The sequence below is a fragment of the Balaenoptera acutorostrata genome, chromosome 8 (assembly GCF_949987535.1).
Source record: "Balaenoptera acutorostrata chromosome 8, mBalAcu1.1, whole genome shotgun sequence".
Taxonomy (NCBI): domain Eukaryota; kingdom Metazoa; phylum Chordata; class Mammalia; order Artiodactyla; family Balaenopteridae; genus Balaenoptera; species Balaenoptera acutorostrata.
The window spans coordinates 75,680,559-75,699,036 of NC_080071.1; the positions used below are offsets into that span (position 1 = coordinate 75,680,559).

The 18,478-nt window shown below is 51.0% G+C and overlaps 1 protein-coding gene across 4 annotated transcripts; it reads right to left on the reverse strand.

The window, feature by feature from the left end:
- Positions 1 to 622: 622 nt before the first annotated feature.
- ZNF142 (zinc finger protein 142) lies at positions 623 to 18,460 on the reverse strand. 4 transcript variants are annotated; one of them, XM_057550865.1, is made up of 11 exons: positions 18,242 to 18,460; positions 17,824 to 17,975; positions 17,595 to 17,712; positions 15,961 to 16,128; positions 12,549 to 13,148; positions 11,283 to 11,447; positions 9,542 to 10,366; positions 7,195 to 7,372; positions 3,532 to 6,451; positions 2,789 to 2,894; positions 623 to 1,512 (listed from the first exon to the last, which is right to left on the reverse strand). In XM_057550865.1, the coding sequence occupies exons 4-11, from the start codon at positions 16,022 to 16,024 to the stop codon at positions 1,043 to 1,045; spliced, it is 5,328 nt and encodes a 1,775-aa protein (XP_057406848.1). In that variant the 5' UTR covers positions 16,025 to 16,128; positions 17,595 to 17,712; positions 17,824 to 17,975; positions 18,242 to 18,460; the 3' UTR covers positions 623 to 1,042. The 4 variants fall into 4 exon arrangements, with proteins under 4 accessions (XP_057406848.1, XP_007187987.2, XP_007187985.2 ...); XM_007187925.3 differs by having other exon boundaries at positions 15,961 to 16,274; positions 17,824 to 17,967; positions 18,242 to 18,459; XM_007187923.3 differs by having other exon boundaries at positions 15,961 to 16,274; positions 18,242 to 18,458.
- Between the last annotated feature and the right edge of the window lie 18 nt (positions 18,461 to 18,478).

Below are 18,478 nucleotides of genomic sequence, written 5' to 3' on the forward strand. Positions count from 1 at the left end.
GGTAGACAGGTGGGATAGGGAAAAGGTGGAAAAATAGGGTTTCCAGGCCCCCCCACTGCACTTACTACAAGTATGGCTTCTAAGGAACAGGGCAAAAGGAGGAGACAAAGAGTTATGTGATCCCAGCCCTCCTAAAGAGTTTGCCTGGAATAGTCCTGGTTTATGTCTGGTGTCTCAGCATAATTATTAATAGTACCCTCTTCAATTTTCCCAGTGTGTCCCAGTTTAGATGATTAATTATACAGTCACTGTGAGGCACTGACAGAATCCTGGGTTAGAGATTTACCTTCCCAGTTGTCTGTCTTTCACCCTATCCTTGTGCTTTAACTCTAGTGCAGCAGCTGAGCCAGTCAGGATGCTGCCGAATCAAAGCTGCTTCCACAAGGAGGCTTAGTGGGTGGCAATCCTCCCTCTACAGGTAGACAAAGGGACTCAGAAATAGGGAGCAGGGCAAGGGCTGATTCAGGCTCGAGGACAGAGAGAAGGCAGACCTGGGTGTTTCAGAATCAATTGCTCAGTGAAGATGGAAGGAGACAAAGGAGAGACAGAGGCCTGAGAGGGGACAGTGCAGACTGAGATGACAGCCTGGCAGTGTTAAGTCAGGGACTTGGACGAGTCTATATAAGCTACTAATCATTTAACCATGCTTTATAGAGCAGTGGGCACAACAGCACATGCGGTTAGATACAACTGTTCTGAGGATGCTGAAAGAAAATAGGACTTGATATAGTAAGAAGGAAAGAGAAGATGAAATGGGTAAACCACGATGTTATAGCCAGGGACTTTGGTGGAGTGATGGTGAAGAAATTAGGAACTCACGGGTTAAAAACACAATGTGCCTCAGCAGAAGTCAATCTGTGGTCCAGGTCTCTCTTTTATATCAACTTCCAAGTACTACAGCCAGAGTCCCAGGAGGGTTCCAGCCTCTCTGACACCCTGAAGCCAAGCCTTTCCTCTGGCCCTGAGCTCCTCAGGCTAGCTCTGGTTCCAGTCTGCACATCTGGGCCCACACCCTCTTCTTGTCGGGAGGTGGGGGAGGCCCTCAGCCCTCAGGTCCAGTGGGGGGAGCAGCAGGAGCAGGGGGGCCGGGATCCTCCAACTGCACGTCATGTAGGTGCACCGTGGGCGTGGTGGGGTCCTTGCCCACGCCTTGGCTTGGGTCAGCCTGGTCAGGGTGGTGCCTGCGCACGTGCTTGACCACCTGAAATTTCTGCTTGGCCTTGTAGCTGCAGAGGCGGCAGAAGAAGGGGTGGCGATCGGTGTGGGTGAGGGCGTGATGGCGCAGGCCAGCGGCCCAGCGGAAAGCACGGTGGCACACGTTGCACACGTAGGGCTTGGCCTCGCTGTGCTTGCGGAGGTGGGTGCGCAGCAGGAAGCGTGTCTTGAAGGCCTTGCCGCACTGCTCACACATGAAGGCCCGTGCTTCCCGGTGCCGCGTCTCCTGGTGCACGCGCAGTGCGTCGGCCCTGTTCGTGCAGTACTCACACTCGGGACACTGGTATGGCTTCAGTCCTGTAGGACAGGGCAAGGACAGGGAACACATCACCACTGAAGGAGGTGGAACAAGGATCAGTGGACCAGAGGAGTCACTGTGATCCTGGGACATAAGGAACACAAGCAGCAACCTAAGGACCATGTCTTTGGAATGTTCCAATCCTGTCTGACATTGATGTGTCCTATTCCCAACATAGCCCCTTGTATACAATGGATGCCGATAACTAACTGGACCCCTAAGTAGCCAACTGACAGCAATAAATACTCAAATATGACAGGGTTTCTACATGGGGAACTCCAACCCCTTTTTGGTCATGGAGTACTCATGGAATTGGGAATCCATTGAAATGGATCCCTTGTTCAACACAAGATGTAAAAGAAAATGCTTAAGAGGGAAGCAGTAGAGGCGAAAGAAGGGGTAGAGGCAGAGGGCCTTGAAATGCATCTGGTTAATTCCTTTACTTGGGGGGGGCAGCATATGCAACAATCACAGGCACACCATCATTAACCCTTCTCTGAGAACCTATGGTTTATGGACTGTACCCAGGAGAAAAAAAAAGGACAAGTTAAAACAGGTGAGGGACTTCCCTGGTGGCGCAGTGGTTAAGAATCCCCCTGCCAATGCAGGGGACACGGATTCGAGCCCTGGTCAGGGAAGATCCCACATGCCGCGGAGCAACTAAGCCCATGCGCCACAACTACTGAGGCTGCGCTTTGGAGCCCATAAGCCACAACTTCTATGCCCACACCTAGAGCTCGTGCTCTGCAAGAAGAGAAGCCACCGCAATGAGAAGCCCTCGCACCACAACGAAGAGTAGCCGCTGCTCGCTGCAACTAGAGAAAGCCCATGCGCAGCAACAAAGACCCAACGCAGCCTAAATAAATAAATAAATAAATAAATAAATAAATAAATAAATAACAGCTGAACCCTCTGCTTTGTCCTCCTCACTCATGATAGTTCCATCCTGTCTCTGTAGGGACCAGGCAGACCTGCTCAGTCACTCATGTTTGAGTTGGAGGTTCTCAACCGGAGGTGGGTGACCTCGTTCCATAATACCCCGGGAAGCTTTTGCAAAGTACACATGCCCAGACTCTCAGGTTCACCTCTCTCCTGATTCTGATAGGCTTTCAGTGCGTTGGGAAGCTATTCTGGCTTTTCAGTCTACCTACTACCCTTGACGTGAATACTGATGGGCACCCCGAATCTGAGTAAGGACATACACCACCTCAGGGAGGCTGCCTGTGCTAGGGCACAGGGGGACCCCTCGGGCCTGTCAAAACCATGCAGACTCACCTGTGTGCTTGGTCATGTGGTACTTGAGCTGGTTGACCCACTTGCACTTGTAGCCACAGTCAGGGCACAGATACTTCCGTTCCTCCTTGTGAATCCGCATGTGGTACTGGAGGAGGGAAGAGCAAAGAGTACACCCAGAAAATGTGTACCCTTTGGTACTCACTGGATGTGGAAATAGAGCAAGCAGGCAGAGAAACTGTTGGCAGATAATCCTGTTCCCTGCACCGATCCTACCCATTCTCCCCCACTGCCAATCAGGTCTCTGAGGCCAGTCACTCTGACGCAACCCTAACCCATTCGGCCGACCCCAGGTCTGCCCTATCTCAACTCTGCCACTTATTAGCTGTGTCTTTGGGCAACCTTACCCCTAATTCTCAGTTTATTAATCTGGAAAACGGGAAACAGTAAAAGTACATCTCATATTTTTGAAAGGATTAAAATTAGTGTCCGACATACAGTGTAAGTACTCAATAAATGTCAGCTGTCATCATCTAGGTTATCTACAACCTATTACATGCCTTTATCACATGCCAAGCATGTATTACGGAATTTTATCTCTGTAGCAACACTATGAAGTATTATCCCCTCTTCACAGATGAGGAATCTGAAGTTTGGAGAAGTTAAGGGACTTGACCAAAGTCACAGAGTTAATTTTCAGAAGAGTCAGGATTAAAGAACCTAGGGAGTTTAACTCCGCAGCCTGCTTTCCTTCCATTCCCAGACCCCCTAGCCCCTGACCTTACCTTGAGGCGAGAGGGGTCAGCACAGGCATAGGGACAGAGGTGACAGCGGTAGGGCTTCTCCCCAGTGTGGACGCGGCTGTGCCAGGTGATCTTTTGCCGGTTCTTGGTGCTGTAAGCACAGTCAGTGCACTTGTAGAGCCGGGTGCCCCCGTGCCCTTTCACGTGGTGATCTAGCACCAGCTGATGGCGGCACACAAAGTCACAAAAAGGGCAGCGCAGAGGGGCCTGGCCAGCATCCCCAGCTGAGGATGCCGCTGCTGAAGTCTCCTCATGCTGTTCCAAGTAGTGCTTCACCAGGCCCACCCGCTCCCGGGCAGCAAAGTCACAGAGCTGGCAGCGGTGGCTGAAATGCTGCTGCCTTCGGTGCTCGTCCAATGCCGGCCGGCTGGGGAAGGCCTCCTGACAGGCCCCACACTCGAGCCGTGGGTGCTGTTTCCGGGTGTGCCCTCGCAGGCTGGCAAGGCTGGGGCACAGCAGCCCACAGCGGGAGCAGTGCAGGGGGCCCTCAGTGGCCTCTGTGGGAGAGCCAGGGACAGGGGGCGTAGGCTCGGGATGCCGGCGCAGAGCATGCTGCTTGAGTGCTGTCTCGGAGCTGAACTGGGCCTCACACTGGGGGCAGGCAAAGGCTGGGGTGCCCTGGTGGCAACTGTTAACGTGGCGAGTGATGTCATGGCGAAGGTAGCCACTATAGTCACAGAGTGGACAGAAGTGGGTGGGTGTCTTGTCGTGTACCCTCAACCTGTGCAAGCGCAGTTTTGAGTTGGTACCAAATGTCTGGGGACAGGAGCTGCAGGGGATGCGGCCAACACCTGTGTGTCGGGACTGGTGAGCCTCTAACCGGTACCGTCTGGTGGTGGAAAAGTCACAGAAAGGGCACTGATGTGGCTTCACCCCCTCATGCTTCAGCCGCCGGTGCTGCTGTAGGCACCGGCTCTGTTTACAGGTGAAGCCGCAGTCCCCACACTGAAGAGGGGGCCGGGGGCCATGGGCTGGGGCTGCGGCGGGGTGCCTCCGCTTCTGGTGGAGCCTCAGGGCAGCAGCAGCAGGAGCGATGAATGGGCAGAGGCCACAGCGCAGCTCTCCGGACTGCTCAAGGGGGCAGCCCCGGGTCTGGTGAGTCCTCAGGGCCCGTTCCTGCTGGCAGCTAAAGGGACACGTGGGGCAGGAGAAGCGAGCCCCCTTCTGCTTTGGAACCAGAGCTGCATTCCCATCACCAGGGCTGCGCTCTGCACTCCCACTGCTCAGGGGAGCAGAGTCCCTGCTGCTCAGCAGGGACACAACAGGCTGGGTCTGGGAGGTGCCTCGCTTTCCTCCCCCGCCACGTCCGCCCCGGCAGCCTTCAGCCACGTGAGAGGTAATGGAGGAAAGCCGAGAGCAAAGGAACATGCAGGAGTTGCAGTGAAACTTGCCCTGCTCGAAGTAGAACCTCTCAGGGGCCTCCGGGGGCGAGGAGGCCTCTGCAGGACGGGCTGTGGAGCCACAGAGTGTGGCAACAGGCTCCTCTACGTTTTCTGGCTCCCCAGGAAGCTTGGAAGGAGCATCTTTTGGGAGCATGATCTCTACTTCTAATGGTGCAGGTGGGGGCTTCCCACCTGCTGCATCCTCTGAGGCCGGCGTGCCCGGGGGCTGAGGATGCGGAGGGATGGGTGAATCTGGTCTGGGCAAGCCCTTGTTCTTTCTGAGGAGAACAGGGCACTTCTTCAGCAGATGGGTGCTGAGGCCACGCTGTTGCTTGAAGCTGGCTCCACACTCAGGGCAGAGGAGGGGCTCTCGGTGGCCCTGGCACCCAGTCCTGGAGTGCAGACTCAGGGCCTTCTCCCGGCGGGTGATGAAAGGGCAGTGTGGGCAGCGGAAAGCCCGCCCCTGTCCCTGTATCACTACCATCTGAACCCGCCCCTCCAGCACCAGCGCCTCTGCCTGTTCTTTGTCCTGCCTCCTTAGGGCCTTGAGTAATGACTCTGATTCAGGGAACTGGGGCAGGGGTGCTGTCTCAGTGGGTGGATTTGCCTTGAAGGTTCCCACCCAGCTGTTAGGGGGCTCCTCTGAGGAAGGGGGATTTATAGGGGGCTCAGAGACTGGCTTTTCCAGAATGGACTCTTCAGCACCCAAGCCGGAAGTTCCAGCACCTTCAAAGGTAGACAGCTCTGTCAAAGTTCCATCTGGCCCTTCCAGTCTCAGAGGCCCTGAGGGATCCAGGGGCCTGAACTCCACAGGAGCCGTTTCGGTGATCTCCTCAAGGGGCGGGTTGGCCACAGGCTCCAACTCCACTCCCAGGGCCTCTAGCTGTAGCGTGCAGCCTCCCTCATCTACCTCCGCCGGACTGGGGCTGCCAACCAGGTCGTCCCCCTGGGGAACCTCACCGCCGTCCTGTTTCCCAGCACTGTCCTCCTCACTGGTCTCTGGCGGGGCCTGATCCAAGCTGGGGTCCAGCATCGTCCCTGGGTCGCGGTCCGGCCCCTCAGGCTGGGCAGACAGCTGACTTGAGGGCTCTGAGTCTGGTGGGGGTGTCGGGCACTGCCCGGCTCCCTCTGGCTCCTGGCTGGCACGGTGAAGCTGCCAGACCTGGTCCCCGGGCACGTAGCCGTGGACTTTGCGCTTGTGGAAGAAGAGGGCGGTGTTGCTGAAGGTGCGGTAGTCGCAGAGGGCACAGTGGAACTCTCGGAGGCGGGTGTGCTTGCAGTTCTCATGGCTCAGCAGGGCCTGCTTGTGGCGGCTCTGGTAGCTGCAGTAGCGGCAGGGGTAGAGTGGGGCGGCCGTGCCAGGGTGGTGCTGGGAAGCCATGTGCTTCTGCAGCTCATACTTCCGCTTGCAAGCGAAGGCGCACACCTCGCACATCAGGGACTTGCCCTGGTGCCGCAGCTTGTGGCTGCTCAGCTGATCAGCCCGGTGGCAGCGATAGGAGCACTGGTTGCACTGGTATCTGGTGAGGAGGGAAAAATCACAATCATAAATTAATCACAGCAACTACCAGTAACTGTATAAATACCTACTATGCGCCAAGCTCTACACTCAGTGTTGCACATGCATCATCTAATTTAATCGTCTTAGTGAGGAGACTAAGGTACAGAAGTTAATAACTTGCCTCAAGTTACAAAGGAAGTGAAGGGCAGACGGTCTAGCTTCAGGGCTTGTGTTCTACCCCCTACTCTACCTTGCTTCCTAAAGGGAAGGTATCATGGATCAGTTAACCTCTGTGGACTTCTGAGGAGCTGACATGGCTACAGCCCCACGGGGCAGGTTTCTGTGCCTAGTTCCCACTCTCCCACGGAGACGTGAAAGCCACGGAGAAACCCCCTAGCCAGCTGTGCCCACAGGTCAGAGGGGAACTTGCCTGGATTTGGACGTGGCCAGGATTGGAGCCACAAGCAAAGCCCATCTACTTCACCAGGACTGGACTCAGAACTCAAATGACACCTTAGTCTCTGGGCCTCTACTCTGGGTCTACACCCCCTTCCCTGAGCCCAGAGAGCTCGCATCGTGCAGACTAGGCCACAGGCAGAGGTCACCTAGAGGCAGCGGAGCCGAGATGACAGGAGCAGAGGGCCGTGCGGAGGAGTCTCTCTGGGGCCAGAAGAGAGATGGGGCCGGAAGCTGACTCTGAGAGGCGGCTTAGCTTAGCTCCAGGTCATTGGGTTAGGGAGGGAGGCACGCGTGTGCTCATACCTGAGGTCGCCCGCGTGTTTCCGCATGTGCACGCTGAGGTAGTGCTTCCACTTGGTGACGTAGCCGCATTCGGTGCACATGTAATCCTTGGTGTTGGAGTGGGTCAGCATGTGCTTGGACAGGTAGCTCACGTCTCGACACGTGAAGTCACACAGCTCACACTTGTGCGGCTTCTCGCCTGTGGGGATGGGGGTGAGCGGGGAGAGAACACAAGTCAGACACGGACCGAGGGAGCGACAGACCGTCCTCCCCAGCAGGCTCGCCCTGATGCCCAGTGGGAGTGGAAGCTGAGGTGCTATTTGCAAAAGTCAGTGCTGCCTCACAGCCCTCTGGGACGACCACTCTTCCACCCTGACGCCAAGGAAGGTAGGGGGAAAGTGAAGACCCAGCTTTTCAAAAGTAGCTTCAAAGTCCATTCTGAATTTGTTATACAGCTTATTGGCACTAACAGCCAACTGCTGCACTTAGCCCAATTCGTTCCAGTTTTGTGGAAGAGGAGGAGAAAAAATTAGGCAATACAACATAGTGGTTAACAACTCTGACTCTGGAGTCCAACACAGTAATAAAGATATTAATAGCTGACGTTTATACTGTGCTCACTACGTGCCAGGCACCTTTCTGAGCACTTTATAAAAATGCCTCCTCTTACTGAATCCTCACAACAGCCCTTTATTACCCCATTTTACAGAGGAAGAAGCTGAGGCAGAGAGAAACCACAGAGCTATTAGGCAGTGGTTCAAATCCCAGTTTACTACTGTGTGTCCTCGGGCAGGTCATTTAACCCCTCTAAGTCTCAGTTTCCTGGTCTCCAAAAAGGGGGCAACAAAAATAATGACCTCACATGGTTGATATGAAGATTAAAGGGCTCAAGGACGAGCTGTCCCTGTACGTTGGTCAAGATCTAGCGCTAAGACGTGAGGCTGGGGCCGTGTTCCTTCAGGACCATTCCGTTATCCCTGCCCACCCGCTCAGCCCCTCTCCTTATGGTGAAAGGCAAGTAACGTGGTGTTCTGGCTCTGCTTCTGATACCAGCTGTGTGATCCTGAAACAGGCCATTTAAATGTTCAGCGTTTCTCATCTTTACCTGCCTTTCTTACAAGATCGTTATTGTGGATTAAATGAGATAATATATGAAAGAACTATAAAGCACTACACAAGCATACCTCAGAGAGATGGTGGGTTCAGTTCCAGACCACCACAATAAAGCAAATATCGCAAGAAACCGAGTCTCACAAATTTTTTGGTTTCCCAGTACACGTAAAAGTTATGTTCACACGTTGCATGGTAGTCTATTAAGTGTGCAATAACATTTTAACAAAACAGTGTACATACCTTAATTAAAAAAAATACTTTATTGCTAAAAAATGCTAACTATCACCTGACAATGCAGGGTTGCCACAAACCTTCGATTTAGAAAAAAACACAGTATCTGCTAAGAACAATAAAGTGCAATAAAAGAAAGTATGCCTGTATAGATGTGAGGTTTTAGGAAGCCTCAGAAAAATGAGATTTTGTGACTAAAGCCTGTATAGAAATGAACTGTTTAATGGAAACAACAATGGCTTTGCCACAAGCTGCCTAAAAACTGTCCTCCCAAGCTAAAGAATCTTTGATGAGATTTTTTTAATGTCTTGTCAATCCACCAATGCTTACATAGAGATCACAAATGGGAAGATGCTATAGCAGGAAGCCTGGTTTGGTTTTTACTCAAAGCATCAGTAATGCTGGTAACCAATTAAGAGTCTGAGTTGAAAAACCTGCAACTTTCAGGTCACCAGACGTGATCATGTTTCAGTGTCACGGCTTTCAAGGCTATAATATATATGGATGGCTCAGTTCCCTCACCCGCTATCTCTCACAGCACATCACAAAACTTGAACTGCAAAGGAAGGTATCTGTCCTGGTCTGGGTTTCTTTGCTTTAACAGGCTAGGTGTTGACCCACCCACGCCTGATTAGGGGTGGGCAGAACCCGACAGGGCTATAAAGGTGAGGCACGGGACTTCCCTGGTGGTCCAGTTAAGACTCTGCGCTCCCTGCAGGGGGCCTGGATTCCATCCCTGGTCAGGGAACTAGATCCCGCATCCCGCAACTAAAAGATCCCGTATGCCTCAACTAAAAAGATCCCACATGCCACAAATCCTAGCCTGACCACTTTACTAGCTGAGTGACACTCAACTTAAGGCTTACTTGTAAACTGCAAATACTAGATTTATCTCTAGGAACACTAGGTCAGATGAGTCCTCCACAATGTATGCAAAGCCCTCTGGGTGTCTGGCACACAGTAAACGCTCCCGTTTGCCATCATCACCACTATTACATGGTTGGAAGGGTAGAAGCCATCTCACCGGTATGCAGCAGCATGTGGCGGATAAGCACCCTCTTGTGGGCAGTGGCAAAGCTGCACTCAGGGCACTGATGGATCTTCTCGTGAGCATGCATCTTGCCCACATGGTCCTGGTAGGCCACCGGGTTGAAGGTGGCAAAGGGGCAGAAGGTGCAGCGCAGCTCTTCACTGCCAGGGTGGCCCTGCTTCTTATGTTTACGGAACAGGTGCTTGTTGGAGCAGGCGAAGTCACAGTGGGGGCAGTGGAAGGCATAGTGGCTTTTGTGGTGGGCCTCCATGGCTTCTGCTGTGGCAAAGAGCATGGGACACGAGTGATGGCGGCACTCCACGGCCCGCACCCCGTGGGTCTCCTTCAGATGCTTTACGAAGGCCTTGCGGTCGGGTGCCGTGTAGCTACAGCCCTCCTGAAAGCAGCGAAGGGGCAGCGGCTCGGCCGCAGCTGCTGCGGTGTGGCTCTTGAGGTGCTCCTTAAGGGCCTGGCTGAGGCGGAACTCCTCCCGGCAAACAGGACAGGCATAGGTATCTGAGTAGAAGTTGGAAATATCCTCATGCATGCTGGCCATGTGGCGGTTGAGGGCATTCCTCTCCACTGCACTGTAGTGGCACAGTGGGCAGCGGTGGGCCTTTTGGCCCAGCTCCCGCAGCAGGTGGGTCTTGAGCTTGCTCTTACTGGTGAAGAACTTTTGGCAGTTGGGGCACTGGAGACTGGGGTCTGGGAAGTGGAGATGTAGGTGCTCCACCAGATGGGTCCGCTTCTTGAAGCAGCGCTTGCATTCTGGACACATGTGGGTCTTGAAGAGGGACTCGGTGCCAGAAGCCACAGCTCCTGGGAGAGGGAAAGGCAGGGAGGGTTAAGAGTGAGATTCTTCGATAGGTCAGGGGCTGGCCAGTTAATGGGAGAACCACATTTGCCCAGACAAAATATGCATGCATGCATGGCCTTGTTCCTTTCTTTCTAGGAAACCAAACAATAGCATCTCAAACTTTGTAGCCTCAAAGAAGAGAGAAGTCATTCAAGTATTTAGAGAAACAAAATCACAAGGACTTCTCAGACCTTGCTGTGATCTTTAAGAAGTGCTTCACCCAGCCACCCACTATTCTTGAGCTTTTATCTAGAAAGGCTCAAAAGAAGAATCTTGATGGAGCATTCTTGTTCTTCCTGTCCTTGACCCGGAGGGCAGGCGGAAGAATCAGTAGGGTTGGTTGGAAGGAAAAGAACCCCACAGGGAGTGAGCAGAGGGAAGAGAAGGTAAAGTACTCCTATTTCTGAACACTGGGGTCATAGAGAGCTGATAATAAATATAATCAGATCCTTCCTGGTCACGTGACAGTAAATATGCTCCCTGTGGGATGGGTTTCAAATGCTGTTCTCCTCAGATGGAAAACTGGGAAGCAAGGATTCAGAAAAACAACCTTAGGGGGCTCAATGTCAGACAAGACAGGCTGCCAGTCAAAAACCTCTGGCATCTTCATACTATGAATATCACCCTCTCCCTCCTCACAAAAGAGCTTTCTGTCTGGGGAAAACCAGCCCCGAGAGCAAACTCTATTTACTCTTACCCTGTGTCACCAGGGTCTGTGCCCATTTATCACTTTCCCACTAGACATGTCAAAGTGGAATGTTAGGAACAGAAGGATCTGAACCAAAACTCAGAAAACCAAACCCCAGAGCCTCAATACCAGGCCCCCCACAGTCCGTTCCTCCCCACCACCAAGAGGTTCAAGCCCCATCACATCATTACCCTCCAACCGCTGAGCCCCCTGGCCTTTCTCCAGGGCTTTCTGGGAGTTCTGGCTGCCACTGTCCTCTTCTTCCTCTACGTCCTCTTCTTCAGCTGACTCCTGCCCAGGCAAGGGTGCTCCTACTTCCTCTGAAGGCTCTCCCTCTCCTGGGGACACTCTGAGAGCTGAAGATGCAAAGAACTTGATGACGAGAGGAGCCAACGCAGTGCTGAGTGCTTGTACTTCTCTTACTGGCCGCAAGAATCACCTCCCACCATTTAGCATAAGGGAATCTGGGGTTCTAAGTATATTAATTTATTCCCACACAAGACAGGGATAGGAAGACCAGGAGCTAAGCTGTCAGTGATGCTCCAGTCTGAAGTAAATCAAACCTCAGATAACACCAACCTCGGACCCCTTGAAGGCGAGATCTTTGAGGTCACTGCAGTGGGGGGAGGAGGCAGAGAGGTAGAGAATGGGCGGACTAGACTGTACTTCCCTGGCTCAGGTCCCCAGGGTTAATGGCTGGTGGCTCAGTGTGGGCGAACATCCCTGATCTCTAAACTTGTACTGAGAAACCCAACTCAGCAATTCAGGATCACATCCTGTGCTCCCAAATCCATTCCTTCTCTCCCTCAGTTAGAGGCAGCTGCCTCAGTAAGGCAAAGATGTATGACTTTTTCCCAGGAAAGAGGAATCTTCTCTTTGTACCAGAGCACAAATCAGTCTTAGCAAGCCAAATTCTCTCATCAGAACCCTGGCCTCTCCTGGTCTGGTTTCTCTATTTCCTCCTGCTCCTCTGCTCACCCCACACTCTTTTTGAAACCAAGAGGAGTAAGAATCACTGAAGCACCACCTCCCTTGAAGGTTTCTTTTTAAAATAACCCCAGCTTCTCCTGCCCAATCCCACTTGCTCTAACAGGGAGTCTACAGGCATTCTACCAATGGCTACAGCCACTGATGGGCAGTTTAGCTTCTGCCCTCAGAAAGTTCTGAAATGGATCATAAGAGACATTGGTTAAGTAACCTCAAGGCCACAGTGTAGCTTAAGCCAAACTTCATTCATTGTCATGGACAAAGACTTCCTCTTTGTCCCAGATTTTCTGCCTGGTCCGGGGTGTCTAGATGCCTTCCCACGTCAGCCAATAATCCCGTCCTCCTGAGCCACTACCCCAGATTCTCTTCAATTCAGGCTTACATTCATGGCATTAGTAACAATTGCCTCTGCTACAGACCAATTGCAGCTGCAATCCAGGCAGGATACTGCTGGGTCCTTGGCCTCATACCTGGCAGCAGCTGCTGGGATGGAAGACCCTGAACAGCAGACAGTTCTCCCTGTGTCCCGTGCCCGTGACTCCGCTGATGCTGCCGGAAGAGTTTGATGTTGGAGCCCACGAAGCTGCAGTGGTTGCAGTGGAAAGGGTAATGGGCCTGCCGGTGCAGCTCCATGCCCTGCTGGCTCCCGAAGAGCAGGGGGCAGCCCCGGAAAGAACAGGGCACAGGAAGCGCTCTGTGGGTCTGCCTCAGGTGGTGCTGTAGACCCTTGCGATCTTCAGCGGAGAACACACAGCCAGACTCTGGGCAGGAGAAGGCGTCAGGAGTGCCCCGGTGAATCTTGAAGTGGCTCTTCAGGGCCTGGGGTTGGGCAAACTCCTGTCTACACACAGGGCATGGCAGGGGGCTATCTGGTGGGCTCTGGCCCTGCAGAGGGCCAGGGAGAGTGAGGTTGCTGGGGGGCAGCTCTACAGAGCAGGGGGGGCTAGCGAGGCCCTGCACAGGCTGTATAATGGTCTCAGTGCACTGGTGCAGGGCCAGCAGAGTGGGCTCTGCGAAGCTCTGCTCACAGCGCTCACAGAAGTACACCTCCACCACCTTTACCAGGACACCTGCAGGCAGAGGACCGACAGAGAAAGGCACAGAATCAGATGGAACAAGACTCAGAGGAGTTAGTTACCAGTAGAAAGTGTAGGTGAATCTTTTAACATTCATGGAATGGAGATGGACTTAAGTCTGATACTACACCTTAAGTCTGATTTTCAAAGCCCCTAAGGTCAAAGATGGTCTATCTTGCACGTGTGTTTGGATTTCCAGTATCTTGCACAATACTTGGCACAAAGTAGGTACTTCATAAATATTTGTGAAGTGAATGTAACAAGTATTAACCAAATCCAGAAAGCATTAAGAAAAGGCGATATGTTTTGCCCAAATAAAAAATTAGAAACTTACAAAAGAAGAAAATGACAATCTGAGGAAAATATCTGCAATATACATGACAAACCATTACTTTTATATTCTGTGAAGAGATTTTCAAAGGCACAGTAATTCATAAAATGGAGGACATCCTTTCTGAGATGAGCCAGATCACATTCATAATAATTGATGCCATTTCTTTTTTTTTTTTGATAATTTTTATTTTTTTAATCAATTAATTAATTTATTTATTTTTGGCTGCATTGGGTCTTTGTTGCTGCGCTCGGGCTTTCTCTAGTTGCGGCGAGTGGGGTGCACTCTTTGTTGCAGTGTGTGGGCTTCTCATTGCGGTGGCTTCTCCTGTTGCGGAGCACAGGCTCCAGGCGCGTGGGCCTCAGTAGTTGTGGCATGCGGGCTCAGTAGTTGTGGCTTGCGGGCTCTACAGCACAGGCTCAGGAGTTGTGGCGCATGGGTCTAGTTGTTCCGCTTGCTGCCATTTCTTAAGCAACTGGCAGGACCTTGACAAAGAAAGGCTTAGGAAACACTTTTGCTTGGTCCTCCAACTGCCCTATGAGAAGAGGGACCTGGGATGCTGCAAGGTTAAGGCCACCATGCCTGTTAATGGTGGAGCCCAGGTTTGTCCTACATTTATTCTGGTGGTTCTTTTTCTCTTTATTATTTTTTTGTTTAAATAAAAATTCAGTGCAACAAAAGAACTATATAAAGAATAACCACCTCCCATCCTCACACACATAATTTGGTCTATATCCTTTCAGACCTTTTGGGTCATTTTTTGGCAATTTGCTTTTTTTTTTTTTTTAAGTTTATTTACTTATTTATTTTTGGCTTTGGGTCTTCGTTGCTGCGCGTGGGCTTTCTCTAGTTGTGGCGAGCAGGAGCTACTCTTCGTTGCGGTGCGCGGGCTTCTTATTGCAGTGGCTTCTCTTGTTGCAGAGCATGGGTTCTAGGCGCACAGGCTTCAGTAGTTGTGGCTCTTGGGCTCTAGAGCGCAGGCTCAGTAGTTGTGGCACACGGGCTTAGCTGCTCCGCGGCATGTGGGATCTTCCCAGACCAGGGCTCGAACCTGTGTCCCCTGCAATGGCAGGCGGATTCTTAACCACTGTGCCACCAGGGAAGCCCCGGCAATTTGCTTTTTAAAAAATTTTTTTCACTTGCTATATATCAAAGATATTTTTACCTATGAGTAGGACATTTAGATCTACCTAATTTTTTTTGTCCAGTTCATGGTACTTCAGAGCACGGGTAAATCAAAATGAAATTTTGCTCTTACTGATAGATATCTGGGTTGTTTCCAACCATTACAAATAAAGCTGCCCTACACATCCTTATTCCTGTATCCTTGTGCATGTGTGTGACTCTTTCTATAGGACAGATCCCTAGAAGTGGAACTACTAGGTCAGAGTACACGTCTTTTAAAATTTGTTACATGGATAAATTGACTTTCAAAAACTTATGCTAATTTATATTCCATAAACTATAAGATAGTGTCTGTTTCCCCATTGCCTCACCAACACTAGTTTTATAAAAAATGCTTAATTTCTGCCAAAGTTGAGAAACAATAATGGCATCTTATAGTTAAACTGGAATTTGTGTGTTAGTGAGATTAAATATACTTACGGTTATTAACTATTTTCATTTCTTCTTTAGTAAATTGCACATAGATTTCTTTTCTCCCTTTCTAAAAAAATACTGTTTCTTTTTCTTATTGTGCAGCTCTTTGAATTTTAAAGATATTAACTCTTTCTTATATATTGCAAATGTTTTTCCAGGTTCCTTTTTATTTATTATTTCTTTCACCACATCAAAGTTTAGAAATATTATATGATCAAACTAGCTAATCTTTCCCAGTATTCTTTGTACACTACCAAGGAAAAATGGTACAACTGTAGCTGGAAGACGGCAGTTACAAAACAGGGAAGTTACCTAAAAATAAGAAGTTGAGATGTGGGAAGATTAAAGGGGAGACTCTTTCTTCTAACGTAAATATAAATTATTCAACTCCCACTCTTAACAGCATGCCTTGGGTGAGTTAAGTATGTTACCTGCAAGAAACTAGAGCAGGGAAATACCAGATTACCGCTAGGAAGCCCTGCCAAGCCCTGGGTGGTGGAGAGAGGCTGGGCCTTTTGCCTAATCCCTGGCTGCAGTCCCTGGGTGGGAGGGTCAACATGGAGAAAAGAATCCTTGAGGACTATAGGAGTAAGGGTTGGGCAGAGGTGTCAGAAAGGTCTTCCCTTCTGGATTACTGCCTAGCAGACGTGAAGCCCTCGCAGGGATAGACTGCCAAGAGCTTGGTACAAGTTGTGCACCACCTCGCCAGACTTCAATCAACATTCACCAACTGCAAATCAAATTACAACATATCTAAGTATAAAAATAGGATGCTACCTTGTGTCTTCATCATATTTATATACAACGATCAAAAACAGCACAGACAAAAACTCAGGGTTGCTTGTCTCACTGGCCTGCTAGCAACTGTGTTGGTACCTGGGGTCTCTCCAGGAGCACCTGGGGACAGGTTTCCAGCTACTGCTTCCACAATGATCTCCATGTTCCCTGTGTCCTCTTCAGTTGCTGTGGCTTCTACCAGCAGGCAGCCTGGGTCAGCAGGCAAAGGTGGAGGGTTCCCAGAAGGACAGGGGCTCTGGACAGGCTCTAGGAGTCCATGGTTAGAGAGAGGTCGGGGGATCAGCAATAGCTCAGGGCACAGTCCATCCATCTCCCCAGTGCTGTTGGCTGGCTGTGAGTCCAACACAGTGTCTGTCATCACCACCAACTTGTGTGCTATGTCCTCTTACATGCTGATAAACCAACCAGAAGAAAAACCAAACAACATATAATTAGATCTCTCACTTTCTTCTCAGTTGGTGTGGATGCACAGCCCAGTGCCTGCCCAATCAGGCACTTCCTTGCGTGGCAGCATGCCATATGTAGTTAACCTAGAAATTTTCTTTATATGACAATGTCTAGAACAAAAAGCATAAACATGATAATAGGGGTCAATATAGGAAAGAGACAAGAAGTTGTAGCCAATATATTAAAGACTGTTTCTTGGAGCTAAGTGATGTTGGTCAAATTACTGGGTCTCAGGTCTCTTATCTGCAATAAAATTGGGTGGGACCAAGGGATCTCAGAGGTCCCCTCTCCTCTTAACATTTTATGATCTCGTTATTCCTTAGCTCAAAGCCCTTCCTTCATGATCTGGCCCCTGCTGACCTCTCCAGATTCATCTTCCACCTCTCTCCGCAAAAGATCTCTGAACTGATGATTCAACTTGTCATTGATTTGCCATTCTCCAGACTCACCACATTCTTTTCTGCTTCCATATCCTTACACATCCCTCTCTCGGCTTGATGGGCCTCCTCCCCTTTGCCATCTCTCTTGTCTGGCTAACCAACTCCTAACTAGCCTTTAAGAATCTGCACAAATGTCACTTCCACTAGGATGGCTTCCGGACACCTTTCATCTAAGTTTCTCTCTCTGAGGTCCTAATGGCCCCTTGTACATGGCTCTGACAGAAACTGTGTCACACTGCACTGTCGTTTATCTATCAGTCTCCCTCCCTAGACTTGGAGCTTTTTGAGTGGAGTTTATTGATGTTATCACTTCACTGAACACACCACAACAGTCTATGCAAGTCAGACAAATAAGGGAATTCTAGTGAAGAACTCCAGACACAGAAATGCATCAAAGCAAAGCTAGGCTTCTACTAAGATAGAAGTAGAATCAAATCAGTGGTGCCTTACAAGTTAACACACCTGGAGAAATTTCTAATAAACTGACTATGGCCTCACATTGAACACTGGAACACAACAGAAATTAATGTCAAGTACACTACATATCTTGTTATACACAGCTAAAATTAGTCTAAGCTAAATAACTAGGAATTAATAAGGATGACAGCAATCATTTCATGAAATTGAGTCATGGAGGTCGAGTAATGGCCTAGGGCTAGGAAATCAGGTTGCAGGTGATAATTCTGCAACTCAAAGCCTCAGATCACGGAAATTCGGAAGGTGTCAGGGCAGGGCACTTCCGCCCTCAGAGGATTCTCTGGAAACCACAGCCTCCACTTATCATCGCTGCTCTCGGGAGTCTTCCAGCTCGGGCAGTATACTTGCCTTAGGGGGGAGCCAAGGAGGACGCGGTGTCGTCTAGATTGAGCCGCTGGAAGGCGGAGTGAGGTGGGACATAGGTGGGCACAAGAGAAGAAATGAACTTATCTTCGGAGCACGGGTACTGAGGAAGAGAAAGGACAAATTAAGGCAGAGAGAAGGCCTGGGAAAAGGATGAGATCCAGCCTGGGGACCAAGGCACCCGGTGTCCACTTTCCTGTGGGCTCTGACTCACCGCGTGGCCTTGGACAGATATAGTCCCCTCGCTTCTCGGGGCCTCAGCTTTTCTATCTGTAAAGTGGAGGCGATGACAGTGTCCACATCGTCGGGCGGGAGCGGGAATCACAAGTGCCGGCAAATGGGAAAGCCGTTTTGTAACCTGCAAGGCTTAGGATGGAGCATCGTCATGCTTATGGTGCTAAGGAGAGGCAGCGGGTAACCGGGCGCGGTCCAGGGCAGTGACGCGACCGAGGCACCGGGGCGGCTGATGTGATGCTCCGGGGCCTCGCTCGTCGCCGTGCTCCCTTCAGCACTTCTCCCGAGCGTTCCCACCACCCAGGCCCACCCCTCACCCTGGGGCTCGAGAAATTTTTGCCTCCGGCCTACTCCACCCGCACTCCCTACTAGTTCCCGCCCCGTTGCCGCTCGCTTACCTCCCAGCCCTGGGCGGGCGGGAGCCTCATCTCTATGGTCGACCAGCGGCTGGAGCAGCCTCCCGTGACTCCTTTTGTGCGACCGCCTCCGGCCCAGCCGCCTCTAGGACCTCGGGCATTTGGAGGCCGCTCTCTCTTCCTCTGCGAGGCTGGCTGAGTACTCTATGGTTCTATCGTTTCTCCACCCCCTACCCCCCTCCTGGCCTTGAGGCCCAAAGAGTACCATCGAGAGTTGTG

Coding starts and splice junctions, on each gene's coding strand:
- ZNF142 (XM_007187925.3), bottom strand. CDS start 16,240: ATGACAGACACTGTGTTGGACTCACAGCCAGCCAACAGCACTGGGGAG. Junction 2,895..3,531: donor CTGACCCCTCTCGCCTCAAG/GTAAGGTCAGGG, acceptor TCCCTCCTCCAG/TACCACATGCGGATTCACAA. Junction 1,513..2,788: donor CCACATGACCAAGCACACAG/GTGAGTCTGCAT, acceptor CCTGTCCTACAG/GACTGAAGCCATACCAGTGT.